Source organism: Nerophis lumbriciformis, linkage group LG36, assembly GCF_033978685.3.
Source record: "Nerophis lumbriciformis linkage group LG36, RoL_Nlum_v2.1, whole genome shotgun sequence".
Lineage (NCBI taxonomy): Eukaryota > Metazoa > Chordata > Actinopteri > Syngnathiformes > Syngnathidae > Nerophis > Nerophis lumbriciformis.
In genome coordinates this window covers 15862501-15883941 of record NC_084583.2, presented here as the reverse complement: position 1 = coordinate 15883941, position 21441 = coordinate 15862501, and the positions used below count along the sequence as shown (strand labels likewise).

Sequence of the window (21441 nt, the reverse complement as noted above, 5' to 3'; positions counted from 1 at the left end):
GAGTGTCTACAGGTGTGAATGTTTATTGTATTATTAATTGGAGAGTGTCTCCAGGTGTGAATGTTCATTGTATTACTAATTGGAGAGTGTCTCCAGGTGTGAATGTTTACTGTATTATTAATTGGAGAGTGTCTCCAGGTGTGAATGTTTATTGTATTATTAATTGGAGAGTGTCTACAGGTGTGAATGTTTATATCATAATTGGAGTGTCTTCAGGTGTGAATGTTTATTGTATTACTAATTGGAGTGTCTCCAGGTGTGAATGTTCATTGTATTACTAATTGGAGTGTCTACAGGTGTGAATGTTTATTGTATTTATTATTTGGAGAGTGTCTACAGGTGTGAATGTTTATTGTATTATTAATTGGAGAGTGTCTCCAGGTGTGAATGTTCATTGTATTACTAATTGGAGAGTGTCTCCAGGTGTGAATGTTTACTGTATTATTAATTGGAGAGTGTCTCCAGGTGTGAATGTTTATTGTATTATTAATTGGAGAGTGTCTCCAGGTGTGAATGTTTATATCATAATTGGAGTGTCTTCAGGTGTGAATGTTTATTGTATTACTAATTGGAGAGTGTCTCCAGGTGTGAATGTTCATTGTATTACTAATTGGAGTGTCTCCAGGTGTGAATGGTTGTTTATTGTATTATTAATTGGAGAGTGTCTCCAGGTGTGAATGTTTATTGAATTATTAATTGGAGAGCGTCTACAGGTGTGAATGGTTGTTTATTGTATTATTAATTGGAGAGTGTCTCCAGGTGTGAATGTTTATTGTATTATTAATTGGAGAGTGTCTCCAGGTGTGAATGTTTACTGTGTTATTAATTGGAGAGTCTCTCCAGGTGTGAATGTTTACTGTATTATTAATTGGAGAGTGTCTCCAGGTGTGAATGTTTATTGTATTATTAATTGGAGAGAGTGTCTACAGGTGTGAATGTTTACTGTATTATTAATTGGAGAGTGTCTCCAGGTGTGAATGTTCATTGTATTACTAATTGGAGAGTGTCTCCAGGTGTGAATGTTCATTGTATTACTAATTGGAGAGTGTCTCCAGGTGTGAATGTTTACTGTGTTATTAATTGGCGAGTGTCTCCAGGTGTGAATGTTTACTGTGTTATTAATTGGAGAGTGTCTCCAGGTGTGAATGTTTACTGTATTATTAATTGGAGAGTGTCTCCAGGTGTGAATGTTTACTGTATTATTAATTGGAGAGTGTCTCCAGGTGTGAATGTTTACTGTATTATTAATTGGAGAGTGTCTCCAGGTGTGAATGTTTACTGTATTATTAATTGGAGAGTGTCTCCAGGTGTGAATGTTTATTGTATTATAAATTGGAGAGTGTCTCCAGGTGTGAATGTTTATTGTATTATTAATTGGAGTGTCTCCAGGTGTGAATGTTTATTGTATTATTAATTGGAGAGTGTCTCCAGGTGTGAATGTTTATTGTATTATTAATTGGAGAGAGTGTCTACAGGTGTGAATGTTTACTGTATTATTAATTGGAGAGTGTCTCCAGGTGTGAATGTTCATTGTATTACTAATTGGAGAGTGTCTCCAGGTGTGAATGTTCATTGTATTACTAATTGGAGAGTGTCTCCAGGTGTGAATGTTTATTGTATTATTAATTGGAGAGTGTCTCCAGGTGTGAATGTTTACTGTGTTATTAATTGGAGAGTGTCTCCAGGTGTGAATGTTTACTGTGTTATTAATTGGAGAGTGTCTCCAGGTGTGAATGTTTACTGTATTATTAATTGGAGAGTGTCTCCAGGTGTGAATGTTTACTGTATTATTAATTGGAGAGTGTCTCCAGGTGTGAATGTTTACTGTATTATTAATTGGAGAGTGTCTCCAGGTGTGAATGTTTACTGTATTATTAATTGGAGAGTGTCTCCAGGTGTGAATGTTTATTGTATTATAAATTGGAGTGTCTACAGGTGTGAATGGTTGTTAATAGTATTAATTGGAGAGAGTTTCTCCCGGTGTGAATGTTTATATTATTAATTGGAGTGTCTCAAGGTGTGAATGTTTATTGAATTATTAATTGGAGAGTGTCTCCAGGTGTGAACGTTCACTGTATTATTAATTGGAGAGTGTCTCCAGGTGTGAATGGTTGTTTATTGTATTATTAATTGGAGAGTGTCTCCAGGTGTGAATGTTTATTGTATTATTAATTGGAGAGAGTGTCTCCAGGTGTGGATGTTTATTGTATTGCTAATTGGAGAGTGTCTCCAGGTGTGAATGTTCATTGTATTACTAATTGGAGTGTATCCAGGTGTGTATGGTTGTTTATTGTATTATTAATTGGAGAGTGTCTCCAGGTGTGAATGTTTACTGTGTTATTAATTGGAGAGTGTCTCCAGGTGTGAATGTTTACTGTGTTAATTGGAGAGTGTCTCCAGGTGTGAATGTTTATTGTATTATTAATTGGAGAGTGTCTCCAGGTGTGAAGGTTTACTGTGTTATTAATTGGAGTGTCTACAGGTGTGAATGTTTATTGTATTATTAATTGGAGTGTCTACAGGTGTGAATGGTTGTTAATAGTATTAATTGGAGAGAGTTTCTCCCGGTGTGAATGTTTATATTATTAATTGGAGTGTCTCAAGGTGTGAATGTTTATTGAATTATTAATTGGAGAGTGTCTCCAGGTGTGAACGTTCACTGTATTATTAATTGGAGAGTGTCTCCAGGTGTGAATGGTTGTTTATTGTATTATTAATTGGAGAGTGTCTCCAGGTGTGAATGTTTACTGTGTTATTAATTGGAGAGTGTCTCCAGGTGTGAATGTTTATTGTATTATTAATTGGAGAGAGTGTCTACAGGTGTGAATGTTTATGTTAATTGGAGAGTGTCTCCAGGTGTGAATGTTTATTGAATTACTAATTGGAGAGTGTCTACAGGTGTGAATGTTTACTGTACTATTAATTGGAGAGTGTCTCCAGGTGTGAAAGTTTATATTAATTGGAGAGTGTCTACAGGTGTGAATGTTTATTGTATTATTAATTGGAGAGAGTGTCTACAGGTGTGAATGTTTAACTGCATGACATTGACAGGCATAATCAGTCAGCTGGGATAGGCTCCAGCTCACCTGCCTTGACCCTAATGAAGGCAAACGGTGCACTGGTGGCTAATAAATGAATATATTTGAACTAAATAGGAGTGAAAATGAACATGAATCAGTTGAACAAGGTTATCAAATGTATTGAACACAGAAATGGTTCAATTTTGTGCCACTAAAGAAAGTGAAAATGTTATCTTTATTAATACTACTAGTGTAGTTTTTGAGTCCATTAGAAACATGATTTACATGAGCATGTTTGAAGACTTATTCGTGGCCTTTTCAACAAGGTTTGTCAAACATTAAAGAACAGTTAGGAATATATTAAGTCAAAAATAAAAATAAAAACTCACCGCTCGCAGTTGCTCCAATCGGTCCTTCATCTTCCCGACTGGAGTTAACGCTTGGAAAGGAAATAATGAGAGCAAATAGCGAGAGAAAAGAGAGTTTAGTTGCCCAGCAGCTGGCGAGCTAGCAGGCCGACATGAAGTCAAGTCTCCCCCGCCAACGCTGGCCTTGAAGACGGATCAAAGTCCTCCAAAGTCCCGGTCTGGACTGTTGGACAAAACCACTTGTTTTCTTGACAAGAAGAGTCTTCTGGTCGTTTTTCCCATACAATATGGCTGCGGGCGGCGAGCAGGGGATTAAAAGAAGTATAATCTGTTTGTGTGCCGGCCCACCGTCATCATTCTACAACGCACTTTTCGCCCCCGCGCATGCGCACACGCATCACAGGGCACGAAGGTGAAGCCGCGCCCACCAGCCACCTGCGCCGCCGGTGCGTTCAGGTGCTGTGGGACAAAATGGGGAGAACACGTTAATTGACGTCAAGTGGGCTTGTTTCGCTCACATTTCTGACGCAACGATCAAAGATAAAAAAGTAGTGACTCGGTTTTTTTTAAGATGCTTTTACTGCACAAAGGTTTAATACGAATACGACATATTACATCTAATAATAAATGACCAATTATTCATTGAAACAGTATGCCACTTAAGTGTACAGTCGGGGTCCCCAAACGACGGCCCGCAGGAAGTCCCAAGTTAAAAATGCTTTTAAATAAAATAAAATATATATATATTTCTTTTAATCTGTCCTTTCTAATGAATTTTCTACCGCTTGTTACTCTCGGTGTCTCCTAGCCGCTCAGGCAAATCATAAAAACTGCATTTTCCCATCAATAACGTGAAATCATCGGGTTCGGAATATGAATATATATATATATATATATATATATATATATATATATATATATATATATATATATATATATATATATATATATATTCATACAAATATACACACACATATATATGTTAGTATGTACGAATATATATATATACATATATATATACAGTATATATATATACATACATATATATATGTGTGTATGTATGAATATGTATGAATACATACATATATATATATATATATATATATATATATTCATACATACATATATATGTGTGTATATATATGTATGAATATATATATATATATATTCATACATATATACACACATAAGAATATATATTCATACATATATATACACACACATATATATACATACACACATATATATACACACACACACACATATATATATATATACACACACACACACACATATATATATGTGTGTGTATATATGTATGAATAAATATACATATACACACACATATACATATTCATACATATATATATTCATACATATATACACACACATATATATTCATACATATATATTCATAAATATATATATTCATACATATATACACACACACATATATATTCATACATATAAACATACACACACATATATTCATACATATATACACACACACATATATTCATGCATATATATATATTGATACATATATATATTCATACATATAAACATACACACACATATATATTCATACATATATACACACACATATATACACACACACACTATATATATATAGATATAAATATATACATACATATAAATATATGTATATTTAAATATGTATATATAGCCCAGTTCCCGGCCAAATGTTTTTAACCCAATGCAGCGAACAGGACAAGCGGGAGAAAATGGATGGTTTGGGGACCTCTAGTGTTCAGTATTTCATCCATTATTTTAATATGGAATATTATGCAAAATGTACTTATACATTATACTGTACAATGTTTGTTAGCCTTTTACTATTCATCAATTCACTTTACTTATTTCAATTTAAATTTTTTATTTATTTACTTTGTCATCGACATTACGATTTACCTTATTCCAAATGATTGCATTACTATTCTTTTACCGCCAATAAATATAGTCACAACTAAACACAGGCAATGAACAAACTTGAGACATTAGGGAGTTCAAGCAGGTGTTTCCAAAGTGCCATTTGCAATGCAAAGCTATTTTTTATTGGCTCTTAGTATATTCTAAACAATTAAATACAGACTCAAATCAAAACATGTACAATTAGTATTGTCTCAGCATTCTGGATAACTGTACTTAACAGTCAAAATGAGCACATTCTGGAGTTAGTTATCAGTGCACAAGACATCCAAACTTGGTAAAAAGGTTAATATCATAGAAAGTAGACATTATGTGATACTGTATTCTTAAAGAAGTTTGCAAGTACAGGCCATCACTCATGTATCCCATCATTGAATAGGTTGTGACAGGAATATTATTCAGATGGACATGCAACCATTTGTTTTCATTCCAGATCAGTGTAGTGGCATCTTAGTATCAGCGGACATAAGACTTTTATGTAACAGCAAGAACATTCAACAGATGGACTGAGCATGACTGCCCTCTGGTGGCCTTCAGAACAAACTGTAAAAAAGAGGCCCTGCAGGGCAAAAGAAGACCAACGTGGAGATGTTGTCTTGAGAATGTCTTTATTCACCTTCCAACACACCGTACAACAGCATGGTGAGCTGGTCAAGTGCAGTGGATGGTGATGACGAAGAGAAGCATATTGCCATGCCAATAACACCTGGGTGGATGTGCCTATACAGTGAAATGCACCTGAAACTTTGCAAACAAGTTTTATTTCTTTTTTTCCTTTTAACTCGGTTTTAAAACAAAAAAGATTTCAAAAATAAAAAAAAATCTTAAGGGGTTTACAGCTATGGGGGCAAAATTCCAACAAGTTAACTTCCACAGAGGGGGAGGGGGGTCTCGGGGAACAGGTTAGAGGTCATCCTCGTCATCTGGGAGTGCCGTTTGTGACGCAGCCTGAGAGGGTGGCAGAGAACAGTCATAGAGTCAAGCCAAATTTGCAGTAGACACATTGAACTAGTCGTCCCCATACCGATATTTTGGTACTGGTACCAAAATGTATTTCGATACTTTTCTAAATAAAGATGTTACATTTTTATAAATGTTTATTATTGCAATTTAGTCATTAAATAAAATAGTGAACATACTAGACAACTTGTCTTTTAGTAGTAAGTAAACAAACAGACTCCTAATTAGTCTGCTGACGTATTCAGTAACATATTGTGTCATTTATACACCTATTATTTTGTACACATTATGAGGGACAAACTGTAAAAAATGATTATTAATCTACTTGTTCATTTACTGTTAATATCTGCTTATTTTCTGTTTTAACATGTTCTATCTACACTTCTATTAAAATGTAATAATCACACATTTTTCTCTTTTTTGACACTTTACATTAGTTTTGGATGATACCACAAATTTGGGTATCGATCTGATACCAAGTAGTTACAGGATCATACATTGGTCATATTCAAAGTCCTCATGTGTCCAGGGACGTATTTACTGACTTTATAAACAATGAATTTTAAAAAGGAAAAAATATTTGATGCTAAAAAAATATTGTATCGCCTAAATGCGCTCCTGTACTTGGTATCATTACAGTGGATGTCAGGTGTAGATCCACTCATGGCGTTTGTTTACATTGTGACGCCGGTGAGCTATTGTATCCTCCTACGGTGTGTAGTGAAGCATGTTTAGCTATTCCTTGCCCTGCAGTGATAATAATACTTGTAGCTTTATTTATCGCCATGGAGGCAAGGATTAGTGATTGAGAAGTAGCTAAAACAATGTGGATGGACATTAGCCGCTAGCTAGCTAGCCATGTCTTAAAGCAGCTCTTCCTGAGGGTGTTTCAGTGTTATAACTTCACCTTTATCTTTACTTTTTACACCAAAATGCGTCCATTCTTTCTTTTCTGTATACACTGTGTCTGCTTGTAAGTACTCTGCGTGTGTGTGCGCTGCCGAACATGCTCCTATGCTTGTAAACCCAGCAATGACATAAACGCGCCTTCAAGCCCGTTAAAAAAAGGGGGGCAGTATAGTAGACTGTATTTATGTTATTCACATGTGAATAATGCTGTATAATTGACTGTATTTATGTTATTCACATGTGAATAATGCTGTATAATAGACGGTATTTATGTTATTCACATGTGAATAATGCTGTATAATAGACTGTATTTATGTTATTCACATGTGAATAATGCTGTATAATAGACTGTATTTATGTTATTCACATGTGAATAATGCTGTATAATAGACTGTATTTATGTTATTCACATGTGAATATCAATCAATCAATCAATCTTTATTTATATAGCCCTAAATCACAAGTGTCTCAAAGGGCTGCACAAGCCACAACGACATCCTCGGTACAAAGCCCACATACGGGCAAGGAAAAACTCACCCCAGTGGGACGTCGATGTGAATGACTATGAGAAACCTTGGAGAGGACCGCATATGTGGGTAACCCCCCCCCCCTAATGCTGTATAACAGACTACTTATTAGAGATGTCCGATAATATCGGCCTGCAGATATTATCGGCTGATAAATGCGTTAAAATGTCATATTGGAAATTATCGGTATCGTTTTTATTTTATTTTATTAAATCAACATGAAAAACACAAGATACACTTACAATTAGTGCACCAACCCAAAAAACCTCCCTCCCCCATTTACACTCATTCACACAAAAGGGTTGTTTCTTTCTGTTATTATTATTTGGGTTCCTACATTATATATCAATATATATCAATAGTCTGCAAGGGATACAGTCCGTAAGCACACATGATTGTGCGTGCTGCTGGTCCACTAATAGTACTAACCTTTAACAGTTAATTTTACTCATTTTCATTAATTACTAGTTTCAATGTAACTGTTTTTATATTGTTTTACTTTCTTTTTTATTCAAGAAAAAGTTTTTAATTTGTTTCTTATTTTATTTTTTTAAAGTACCTTATCTTCACCATACCTGGTTGTCCAAATTAGGCATAATAATGTGTTAATTCCACGACTGCATATATCGGTATCGGTAATTAAAGAGTTGGACAATATCGGAATATCGACAAAAAGCCATTATCAGACATCCCTAGTGTTTATGTTATTCACATGTGAATAATGCTGTATAATAGACTATTTATATTACTCACATGTAAAAAATAGCTAAGTGTTCATTGTCTATTGCGAGCGAACTGTGGTGCTGAATTTCCTCCAGGGATCAATAAAGTACTTTCTATTCTACCTAACATGATTTATTAGTATGGCGGTACTATACTAGTACCAGTATACTGTACAACCCCACATTGAACTTACATGAAGCTCCTGCTCATACTTGGCTGCCATGCTGGGGTCCATTGCAACTTCCGGGGGAGCGAGGGCAGGCATTTCCACAAACTCCATGTTGGGATCGCCAGCTAGTTTCTTTGCTAGCCACAGGAAAGGCTTCTCAAAGTTGTAGTTACTCTTGGCAGAAATATCGTAGTACTGGGGAGACAGCGGTCACAACGTGAGCGTGAAGCGTTCAGTCTCCACGTAAACAAGAAAAGGCGTGCAATCTTACCTGCAGGTTCTTCTTGCGATGAAAGACGATGCTTTTGGCTTTGACTTTCCTGTCTTTGATGTCCACCTTGTTGCCGCACAGCACGATGGGAATGTTTTCGCACACGCGCACCAGATCGCGATGCCAGTTAGGTACGTTCTTGTAGGTGACGCGGGAGGTGACGTCAAACATGATGATGGCACACTGAGCTGTTGGAGGGGAAACGTTTGCATGCCGTCAAAATATGGCCGTGAGCTTCAAAGCCAGGCTATTTTATACTTCAATCAATCAATCAACGTTTACTTATATAGCCCTAAATCACGAGTGTCTCAAAGGGCTGCACAAGCCACGACATCCTCGGCTCAGATCCCACACCAGGGCAAGGACAAACTCAACCCAATGGGATAACAATGAGAAACCTTGGAGGGGACTGCAGATGTGGGGACCCCCCCTCCTGGGCGACCTGTGCAATGGACGTCGAGTGGATCTAGCATAATATTGTGAGAGTCCAGTCCATAGTGGATCTAACATAATAGTGAGAGAGTCCAGTCCATAGTGGATCTAACATAATAGTGAGAGTCCAGTCCATAGTGGATCTAACATAATAGTGAGAGAGTCCAGTCCATAGTGGATCTAACATAATAGTGAGAGTCCAGTCCATAGTGGATCTAACATAATAGTGAGAGAGTCCAGTCCATAGTGGATCTAACATAATAGTGTGAGAGTCCAGTCCATAGTGGATCCAACATAATAGTGCGAATCCAGTCCATAGTAGATCTAACATAATAGTGCGAATCCAGTCCATAGTGGATCTAACATAATAGTGAAAGTCCAGTCCATAGTGGATCTAACATAATAGTGTGAGAGTCCAGTCCATAGTGGATCTAACATAATAGTGAGAGTCCAGTCCAGTGGATCTAGCATAATAGTGAGAGAGTGCAGTCCATAGTGGATCTAACATAATAGTGAGTCTAGTCCATAGTGGATCTAACATAATGGTGTGAGAGTCCAGTCCACAGTGGATCTAACAATGGTGTGAGAGTCCAGTCCATAGTGGATCTAACATAATAGTGTGAGAGTCCAGTCCATAGTGGATCTAGCATAATAGTGAGAGAGTCCAGTCCATAGTGGATCTAACATAATAGTGTGAGAGTCCAGTTCAGAGTGGATCTAACATAATGGTGTGAGAGTCCAGTCCATAATGGATCTAACATAATATTGAGAGAGTCCAGTCCATAGTGGATCGAACATAATAGTGAGAGAGTCCAGTCCATAGTGGATCTAACATAATTGCGTGAGAGTCCAGTCCATAGTGGATCTAACATAATATTGTGAGAGTCCAGTCAATAGTGGATCTAACATAATAGTGTGAGAGTTCAGGCCATAGTGGATCTAACATAATAGTGTGAGAGTCCAGTCCATAGTGGATCTAACATAATATTGTGAGAGTCCAGTCAATAGTGGATCTAACATAATAGTGTGAGAGTTCAGGCCATAGTGGATCTAACATAATAGTGTGAGAGTCCAGTCCATAGTGGATCTAACATAATAGCATCACAACTGACTTGGACGATACAATACTAAAGTCCCGACAGCTTGACCACCAAAAGTATATCAAGACATTTTGAACGGAATAAATGCTAATCTTTTTCAGGCTTCTCTGCACATCTTAAATTGAAGAATGGAGCGCTTCTGTCAAGTATGATCACGATGTCTTTAGCAGACAGAATAACTGAGCATGTGGCTGTTAAAAATGCGAGTGTGATGCTAGCATTTGTGTATTTCCCTACTTCTTAATGTTATGTTGTTGTATGCCATGTAGAATTGACTAAATATCACAAACCATCTAAAAATCAGCATTTTGGACCACTCAATACACTAAAATGGAAACGAGGGATGACTGTTGGTACTGTACTACCGTTATAAATTATAATGATTGCAAAACTGATTAATAACCACACTTTGAAAAACAACACTGGTATAAGTTAACGCTAGCTAGCTTTACTACAAACATGAATAAAAGAGCCATTAACATCTTTCCCCATTACAAAGTCAAAACCCCAATCTAAACTTGTATAATAAACACTCTGTCTCAGATAGTTAATTAAGCACTTAAACATGCAGGCGGTGCGGTCTTAGAATAGAGTAATGGATCTATAATCTCAACCTGCATGAAGTCACATAAGCCCGACGGAAACTCATTTTGCACTCAAAAATAAAAACACTCATTAAAATGGAAAGTAAACATTTAAATTCACAAACTATGACTCTTGGGAAGCCAAAACAATACGTAATGTTTATTTTACCAAAAAAGTATATTGTTTTATTTTTTTTTTATTCATTTTAATTTTTTTTATATATGTATCTCCTTCACCGATGTGCATCTTTGATCGATAGACAATTATACCTCAATTATACATTTACACACCAATGCCTGAGAAGGAGTAAGATTAAGAAAAATCTTATATTTTCCTGCCCCCTTCAACATAATACGTAGTCTTACTTAATGGATATCATATAAACCAACAAATACATCCAAATATAATGAAAATAAACAAAAAAACAAAAAAAAAAACAAGTGCAAAACTTCATGAAGTACAAACCGAACAAAAAATAAAAAAATAAAAATAAAAAAAATAAAAAAAAGTAATATACACCTCACAGGATGATACAAAACAAATACAAAACCAGGCAAAAAAGTAAAATAATATAAAGCAAAATGTAAACACTTATGGCTGTCCATTTGATCTTATTGTTCGGTCTTTATATTTTTCAATACACTTTGGCTTTAAGAATCGTGTGCAGAAGTACTTTTTGATCATATTCAACAATTATGAGCGACTTGTGTGAAATGAACACATTAGCGTAAAATATCAAATAATATAATTGATCTCATTCACGTGAGACTAGACGTATAAGATTTCATGGGATTTAGCGATTAGGAGTGACAGATTGTTTGGTAAACGTATAGCATGTTCTATATGTTATAGTTATTTGAATGACTCTTACCATAATGTTACGTTAACATACCAGTTGGTTATTTATGCCTCATATAACGTACACTTATTCAGCCTGTTCACTATTCTTTATTTATTTCAAATTGCCTTTCAAATGTCTATTCTTGGTGTTGGCTTTTATCAAATACATTTCCCCAAAAAATGCGACTTATACTCCAGTGCGACTTATATATGTTTTTTTCCTTCTTTATTATGCATTTTCGGCCGGTGCGACTTATACTCCGGAGCGACTTATACTCCAAAAAATACGGTATGTGATGTTTTATATCATTACATCCTGGGTGGACTTAACACAATGTGTTAATGATTGAAAGTGAAACAAATGCAATGTTGTGAGTCTGAGGTCACCTTGAATGTAGTAACCATCCCTCAGGCCTCCAAACTTCTCCTGGCCAGCTGTGTCCCACACGTTGAACCGCAGTGGTCCTCTGCTGGTGTGGAAGACCAGGGGGTGCACCTCCACTCCGAGTGTAGCTGCAAGTACAAGAGAAGACAAAAAAAAACATTTAAATCACAGGTGTCACACTCAAGACCCGAGGGCCAGATCTGGCCCGCAAAAACATGGAAATACATGCGTCAATAAAGTACTTCATATTTTCTCACTAAATGTCACTGATTTTGTTCCATTTTGACAAAAAATATATGTACCGTATTTTCCGCACTATAAGGCGCACCGGATTATTAGCCGCACCTTCTATGAATTACATATTTCATAATTTTGTCCACCAATAAGCCGCCCCGGACTAAAAGCCGCGCCTACGCTGCGCTAAAGTGAATGTCAAAAAAACGCTGCGCTAAAGTGAATGTCAAAAAAACAGTCAGATAGTTCAGTCAAACTTTAATAATATATTGAAAACCAGCGTTCTAACAACTCTGTCCCAAAATGTACAAATGTGCAATCACAAACATAGTAAAATTCAAAATGGTGTAGAGCAATAGCAACATACCGGTAATGTTGCTCGAACGTTAATGTCACAACACACAAAATAAACATAGCGCTCACCTTCTGAAGTTATTCTTCATTCGTAAATCCTTCGAATTCTTCGTCTTCGGTGTCCGAATTGAAAAGTTGCGCTAGCGTGGGATCCAAAATGGCCGGTTCCGTCTCGTAGAAGTCATCGGGAGTCAGTGTCGCTGTTGTTCTGTGAATCCTGCCTTCCGGAAAGCTCGGACCACAGTTGTGACCGAAATATCTGCCCAAGCATTTACGATCCACTGGCAGATGTTGGCGTATGTCGTCCGAGGCTGTCTGCCCGTCTTAGTGAAGGTGTGTTCGCCTTCGGAGCTGTGTGAAAAAAGCCACCCGGCCTCTTCGCGTAAACTTCCCTTAACCACTCGCTCATCTTTTCTTCATCCATCCATCCCTTCGAGTTAGCTTTTATGATGACGCCGGCTGGAAAGGTCTCTTTTGGCAAGGTCTTCCTTTTGAATATCACCATGAGTGGAAGTTAGCATGGCAAGCTAGAACCACAGTGAAGGATGACTTCTCATTCCCTGTGGAGCGAATATTCACCGTACGTGCTCCCGTTCCACAGTGCGGTTCAGTTGCTGTGAAATACGGTAGTAATCCGTGTGCGGATGGAGAGATTGCGTCTTTTTATGACCCGGATCGTTTAGTAGGAGCCATTTTGTGGTCTTTACAGATGTAAACAGGAAATGAAACGTACGGTGATATCCGCGCGTTTTTTCTTCTTCTTCCGGGGGCGGGTGAAGCGCTTCCTGTTCTATGGGGGCGGGTGAAGCGCTTCCTGTTCTATGGGGGCGGGTGCTTTCCTTGGCGGTTGCTTGCGTAGAAGAAGAAGCGCTTCCTGTTCTACCGGGAAAAAAGATGGCGGCTGTTTACCGAAGTTGCGAGACCGAAACTTTATGAAAATGAATCGTAATAAAGCGCACCGGGTTATTAGGCGCACTGTTAGCTTTTGAGAAAAATTGTGGTTTTTAGGTGCGCCTTATAGTGCGGAAAATACGGTACTGCTTGAAGTTGTATACTTTTTAAACTTTAATAGTATCCATTATTGCAACAAATATTACAGTATATTATCATTCTTTCCAAACATGTTTGTCTAAATAAAAATACTTAACTTTACAGCAAACTATCCACCAAATTAAAAAAAATGACAATAAATGTTATGTTCTTTACAGAATATTACTGTAAATTGAAAAAAACTACTAGTTTTTTGCGTATTCTGTTGACTGAGCGGCCAGTTTTTGACAGTAAAATCTACGGTTGTTTTTACGGTGTATGACTGTAAACGGAAAGACGGTACATTTGTTTTTACGGTAGAAAAACTAGCAGCTAAGTTGCCAGAAAAAGAAAATAACTTGTACAGTTTTTCCATGAACAATATAATGTTGTAAAACCCAATGTCTATATAACACAAACATTCTGGCAACTAAGCTGCCAGCTTTTTCTGTAAACCCCCCCCAAAAAAAACAGTGGCACCGTTTTTCCATTTACCGTATTTTTCTGACTATAAGTCAATGTTTTTTTTCATAGTTTGGCCGTGGGTGCGACGTATACTCCGGAGCGACTTGTGTGAAATTATTAACACATTATTGTAAAATATCAAATATTATTTATCTCATTCGTGTGAGCGACGAAGAAAATGTCCGCAATCATCACACACACGCCAACCAATAAGAATTCGGCGGGGGTGGGTCATGGCAGAAGTGCATTGTGGGCCATGATATGCTAACTGCTATATGCTACTGCCGGAGCAATTAAAATGGATCACATCAACAATCGCGTTAACTTATAAAAACTGAGAAGGACTGAACTAAAATGGCAACGAAAAGGAAATCATATACTGCAGATTAAAAGCTGGACGTAGTGAACTATGCTGCAGAGAACAGCAATCGAGCAGCAGAAAGAAAGGACGCTAGCGGGGCGCATACCAGAGGCGACACCGAGGAAAAAGATTTCATGGGATTTAGCGATCGGGAGTGACAGATTGTTTGGTAAACGTATAGCATGTTCTATATGTTATAGTTATTTGAATGACTCTTACCATAATATGTTACGTTAACATACCAGTTGGTTATTTATGCCTCATATAACATACACTTATTCAGCCTGTTCACTATTCTTTATTTTAAATTGCCTTTCAAATGTCTATTCTTGGTGTTGGATTTTATTAAATACATTTCCCCCAAAAATGCGAGTTATACTCCAGTGCGACTTATATATGTTTTTTTCCTTTATTGTGCATTTTGGGCCGGTGCGACTTATACGCCGAAAAATACGTTACTGTAAAATATTGGACAAGATACTATTTTAAAGTAACATTTTGTAAATGTAAAGTTTTTACTGTAAAATGGACAGTCTACTTAAAACAATATATAATTAATAATGAAATCCAGAGGCAAATTCACACATTCACTGTTACAAGCTGCCCTCTGATGGCAGCCATAACAATGACATCCCTGATTTAAATGAACTTCAGTAGCATCGCCAACTCCCTGAAATACAAGCAAGACATCCTGTTGCCCGGGCGATACGGCCTAAAATACAGATTGCAATATATATTGCATCTTCTTGCGTTAACGATATACTATTTGTTGTATTACAACATTTCAAAACAGGTTATGATGGATTTCTTTGTTTAATTTGCTGACATATTAGATGGGATAGCATGGCGTCATGTCGCTTGCTCAGGGTGTCAGTGACAATGGTACTTGTGAAAAAATAAATGTATTATTTGCCGCCGTGGAGCAAAGGATGAGTAACCTGGAGAGGTTGCACACTACAGGACATTTGAACACTATGTTTTTTTATTGTTCAGGTTTCAAGAAGTCAAATTTAAAACCATAATGAAAACAATTTAATAACTACTTCAGATCGATATTGGCAAAAAGTACAAAAGACAGGAAGGAAAATTGGAGTACAAAGTATATGAATGTATTCACAGCATTCACTTTGAAATACAAAATGTCTAACCAAACTAAAAACACCTGAAGCCTCTGTTGTGAACTAATAATTTGGAATTCAGTATAAAAAAAAATATTGCGACACTACAGTATCACCAACGGCCATTGTGTGTGTGTGTGTGTGTGTGTGTGTACACACGGTGTGTATTCTACATTATCTGAGCTCTCGTCTCTGCAATCTCCACAATGTTCCTTAGCTTGGCGAATGTTGCCTTGTAGCTCCTCCTCAGAGCATTTGATTTTATGAGCTGGGCCATCTTCAACAAACCTGACCGTCTCAAGTGACCCTGCCAGAATTAAGACTTAACTCAAACCACGTGGTTTCTCAAAACGAATACAACCAAACGACGAGAAGTTCTAAACAATATTCATGGCAACATTCTCAAAAGACTGTTCTCTCTCCCCCCCACACTCAAAGAGCTGGTGAAGAAAGTCACATGACTAATGCGCTTTCAAAATAAAAGCATGTATACTTCCGCTGTATATTTTTTTGAATGGGACAAATGCATGTCCCACATGCCCCTGGACACTAACACTGTGGATCCACTGTGTGGATCAGTCCAAGTCTTTGGAGGGTCACTGTGGTCAACTGACCAAAAACAGTTTATCACCTCAGAAATATTTCTAAAATGAGAAATTTGCTGTCAAAATTGGATCTGGAAATGATCATTCACGTGCTCCTTTCATCTTGTATAGACTATTACAATTCTCTCTTCACTATTTTCAACAAGTCAACACTAAAGAGACTTCAAATGGTACAAAATGCAGCTGCCAGACTTAAGACTGGTGCACCCAGAACAGTCCATATCACCCCTGTTTGATCCAGTCACTCTTCAGTTGCATGGCGGGGCCCCTCAGTACATCACTGACTTCTTATGCCCCTACTCTTAAGGGTCTTCAGGCCAGGGTCTTCTAAAGATCCCAAAAACTCATTTTAAGACCTGGCATTCCAGGCTATAGCTACAAGACTTTGGAACAACTTGCACCAGTCCCTCCGTCATCTTGACTGTGTTCACACTTAACATTTGAAAATTTATTTTCAGTAAAGCTTTTTGTTAATGCACCTTTTAACTATCAATTGAATCCACTTTTTATGATGTTGCCCATTGTTTTAATTGAATTGTTTTACTTCACTTATGTTTTGTACAGCGCTTTTTTACTTTATCTGTGAAAAGCACTTTATAATTTTTTTAACTTATTTACTGTGTTGTGCGGCGATGGCGTATTGACCGCGTGATATTCGGCTGGTGTGACGGCCTGGAGGAGGTGTGGCATGTGCTGCTTGCATATGTCGGCAAATATGACATGGACGCGAGCAGGCCTTACACCCAAACGACATTGTGTCAGCGCACAAGCACGTTTGAGGGGCAGACCGTCTGTCCTCAGCAAGACTTCTGTCCGTCTGATAGACAAAAGGCGTCACCAGACGCAGCAGAAACTAACGGTACATACTTTCTCACTGACACTGCAGCATCCACGCCACCAGGGAACAAATCAGTCCACTTGCTCTTAATCTTATGCGAGTAATCTGGTTTTGCTATGAACTTGTTAGGTTAGCACAGGTAGCCTCCTTCAGTTCTGTTTTGTAGTGACGTATTAACGTTTCCTTCAAAACCAAACATTTAAAAGCAAGGCTGACGTTTAAGCATGATTTAAATTAAATTAACATGGATTTAAAATATATATATATATATATATATATATTTTATTTATTTATTTATTTATTTATTTATTTTTTTTTTTAAATCGTACTTTAGACCTTTTGAGACTTTAGGGGGATTTTAGACACCTTAAATGCAAATTGTAGGATATAATACTTTTAAAAGGCCCCAACGGATACAATCTGTCCAATATTTATTGTTCAGAAAAAATATATATTTCCAATCAGGAGCCACCACAGCGAGACAAACAACATTATGGTTTACATTGACTGGTGTTCTTGATGCAACCTTGGCCAGGGATCGAACCCTCGCCCGAGAGGCAGAAGCGTGTACCACCAGGGATGAACAGACTACCGTATTTTCCGCACTATAAGGCGCACCTAAAAACCACAAATTTTCTCAAAAGCTGACAGTGCGCCTTATAACCCGGTGCGCTTTATATATGGATAAATATTAAGATTCATTTTCATAAAGTTTCGGTCTCGCAACTTCGGTAAACAGCCGCCATCTTTTTTCCCGGTAGAACAGGAAGCGCTTCTTCTACGCAAGCAACCGCCAAGGTAAGCACCCGCCCCCATAGAACAGGAAGCGCTTCTTCTACTGTAAGCAACCACCCGCCCGCGTAGAAGAAGAAAAAGCGCGCGGATATACCGTACGTTTCATTTCCTTTGTGTGTTTACATCTGTAAAGACCACAAAATGGCTCCTACCAAGTGACAGGGATCCGGTTCATGAAAAGACGCAATCTCTCCATCCGCACACGGATTACTATTTCACAGCAACTGATATTCCTGTGAACCGCACTGTGGATACAACGGGAGCACGTACGGTGAATATTCGCACCACAGGGAATGAGAAGTCATCCTTCACTGTGGTTCTAGCTTGCCATGCTAATGGCCAGAAACTTCCACCCATGGTGATATTCAAAAGGAAGACCTTGCCAAAAGAGACCTTTCCAGCCGGCGTCATCATAAAAGCTAACTCGAAGGGATGGATGAAGAAAAGATGAGCGAGTGGTTAAGGTAAGTTTAAGTTTACGCGAAGAGGCCGGGTGGCTTTTTTCAGCAGCTCCGTCCATGTTGATATACGATTCCATGACTGTTTTTTTGACATTCCTTTAGCGCAGTTAGATGCGGCTTACAACACGGGGCGGCTTATGGGTGGACAAAGTTTTGAAATATGCCGTTCATTGAAGGCGCGGCTTATAACCCAGGGCGCCTTATGGTGCGGAAAATACGGTAGTTGGTAATGTCTATTTCATTCTCATTGGTGAAAGAAGAGGAATGGGTTTGCTGTAAAATGTCATATACAATGCCCTATCATTTCTAAGAACATGTCGCCATTTAACAAATTTTGATTCTCAGTAATACGGAACTCGCACTCTTGCTATGTCCGGGCCGATATTCCGTAAGTCAAGTAATCGGGCGATAAATGAAAATGAAGTCAAATTTGCCAGCCTGGATAATCACCATGTGTATGCGTTGTTACAAGAGCGGTTACTCTTTCGCATCCTAGCAACAAGTGTGTTTTTCAAGGAACACAGTAGTATTGTAACCTGCATGAGCACAGTGTCCGTGGTTAATTTCCGCCCACAACTGTTACACTCACCAACATATTTCTTTTCGAACTCTCCTGTCAGATGCCTTTTGACAAAAGTCGTCTTTCCGGTGCCTCCATCTCCTACCAGCACAAGCTGTCAGAAAGGGAGCCAAAGCACGGTGAGTTCTAACTGGTTCACACATGTTGGTGAACACGCACATCGTTCATGTATTCATTTTTTTATTTGAGTCCAAATGTTGCCGTCATCACAGCACTTACCTTGAAAGTGGCCACTGGGACAGACATGGTAAAGACTTATCTGAAGGAAAAAATAAACAAATGCTAACAGTTTACAGGTGTCACATACCAAGTTATATGACTCTGGGGTAAACGGTAGCAAAACTAGCTCATAAAGTTAGCATGCTATCAGTTAGCATGTGTCACATACCAAGTTATATGACTAAGATGTACGGCTGTCTAAGTAGAGAAAAAAAACCTAAAGTTAGCTAAAAAGATAGTATGTTAATATTACTATGCTAGCATGCTAACAGTAAACAAATGACATGCTGATTTATGACTGCAGGGTCTACGATAGCAAAATTATCTAAAAAAGCTAGCACTTTGATGTTGAGGTTAATAGTATTCTATCTTTGTCGTTATTTATACTGTCTGAATAAATTATGTGATCACGTTCAGTCATCATTCTAGATTGTACCTAATGTCATGACTGGTTTTTGATTGATTATTGACTATTTTATTGATTATGGGACATGTGTGGGACTAGCTCAACATTTGACACAAACTAATGTTATATCAAAACACATTGCAACGTTCTAGAACATTCGACACAAACTAATGGTATATCAATTAAAACATTGCTACGTTATAGAACATTCTACACTAGCCTTGCTTAGCATTCGACACAAAAAACTAACGTTATATCAATTAAACACATTGCAACGTTCTAGAACATTCGACAAACTAATGATATATCAATTTAAACACATTGCAACGTTCGAGAAAATTCGACACAAACTAATGTTATATCAATTAAAACATTGCTACATTCTAGAACATTCTACACCAGCCTAGCTTAGCATTCGACACAAAAAACTAATGTTATATCAATTAAACACATTGCAACGTTCTAGAACATTCGACAAACTAATGTTATATCAATTTAAACACATTGCAACGCTCTAGAACATTAGACACAAACTAATGTTATATCAATTTAAACACATTGCTACGTTCTAGAATCCAGGACGTAGCAATGTGTTTAAATTGATTAGTTTGTGTCGAATGCTAAGCTAGGCTGGTGTAAACTGATCTAGAACGTAGCAATGTTTTAATTGATAGAACATTAGTTTGTGTCGAATGTTCTAGAACTTTGCAATATGTTTAATTGATAGAACATTAGTTTGTGTCGAATGATAAGCGAGGCTGGTGTAGAATGTTCTAGAACTAGCAATGTGTTTTGATTGATATAACATTAGTTTGTGACGAATGTTCTAGAACGTTGCAATGTGTTAAATTGATATGTTAGTTTGTGTCGAATGCTAAGCGAGGCTGGTGTAGAATGTTCTAGAACTAGCAATGTGTTTTGATTGATAATACATTAGTTTGTGGCGAATGTTCTAGAACGTTGCAATGTGTTAAATTGATATGTTAGTTTGTGTGGAAGGCCTTCTAAGCGAGGCTGGTGTAGAATATTCTAGAATGTCGTACATTAGACACAAACTAATGTTATATCAATTACGTTCTAGAAGTTTCGACACAAACTAATGTTATAAACATTGCTACGTTCTAGAAGATTCGACACAAACTAATGTTCTATCAATTAACACATTGCAACGTACTAAAACATTCAACACCAGCTTAGCTTAGCATTCGACACAAACTAACGTTATATCAGTTAAAACACATTGCAACGTTCTCGACAATTCGACACAAAAACTACCGTTATATCAATTAAACACATTGCAACGTTCTAGAACATTCGACACAAACTAACGTTATATCAATTAAAACACATCGCAACGTTCTAGAACATTCGACACAAAATAATGTTATATCAATTTAAACGCATTGCAACGTTCTAGAACATTCTACACAAAATAATGTTATATCAATTGAAACACATTGCAACGTTCTAGTATATTCTACACCAGCCTAGCTTAGCATTCGACACGAACTAATGTTATATCAAAACACAGTGCAACGTTCTAGTACATTCGACACAAACTAATGTTATATCAATTGAACACTATCGATAAACACGGAAGTCGCCGATAAACACAATAGTGAGGCAGCTAGCTGGACATTATATATGACATATTCCGACACGATGAAGAAGTTTAGGGGGACAAGGGGACGTATTTACGGGTACATTGTTAGCACGCAGCATGGGCGCCATTTCTCT

General features: G+C 37.4%; 2 protein-coding genes across 10 annotated transcripts in view; both read right to left on the bottom strand.

Annotated features, from left to right (window-relative positions):
* stx3b (syntaxin 3b) overlaps positions 1-3802 on the bottom strand; it is a 54607-nt gene extending 50805 nt beyond the window's left edge. For 3 of the 9 annotated variants that reach the window (XR_012049357.1, XM_061930033.2, XM_072912508.1), the window contains exon 1: positions 3410-3784. Coding sequence is in view for 8 of the 9 variants with exons in the window: in XM_061930033.2 (XP_061786017.1) it covers positions 3410-3439 (30 nt within the window). In the remaining variant the exon portion in view is untranslated. Of the gene's footprint in view, positions 1-3409 lie in introns of all 9 variants that reach the window. The other 6 variants (XM_061930040.2, XM_072912507.1, XM_061930035.2 and 3 more) reach the window with 5 other exon arrangements.
* Positions 3803-5929: 2127 nt separating this feature from the next.
* Positions 5930-21441, bottom strand: part of ran (RAN, member RAS oncogene family) — a 15847-nt gene continuing 335 nt past the window's right edge. Inside the window, exons 2-7 of the mRNA XM_061930180.2 lie at positions 19299-19338; positions 19089-19173; positions 12242-12367; positions 8898-9085; positions 8651-8821; positions 5930-6286 (exon numbers count right to left, since the gene is read on the bottom strand). Coding sequence (XP_061786164.1) covers positions 6242-6286; positions 8651-8821; positions 8898-9085; positions 12242-12367; positions 19089-19173; positions 19299-19325 — 642 coding nt within the window. The 5' untranslated portion in view covers positions 19326-19338 and the 3' untranslated portion in view covers positions 5930-6241. The remainder of the gene's footprint in view (positions 6287-8650; positions 8822-8897; positions 9086-12241; positions 12368-19088; positions 19174-19298; positions 19339-21441) is intronic.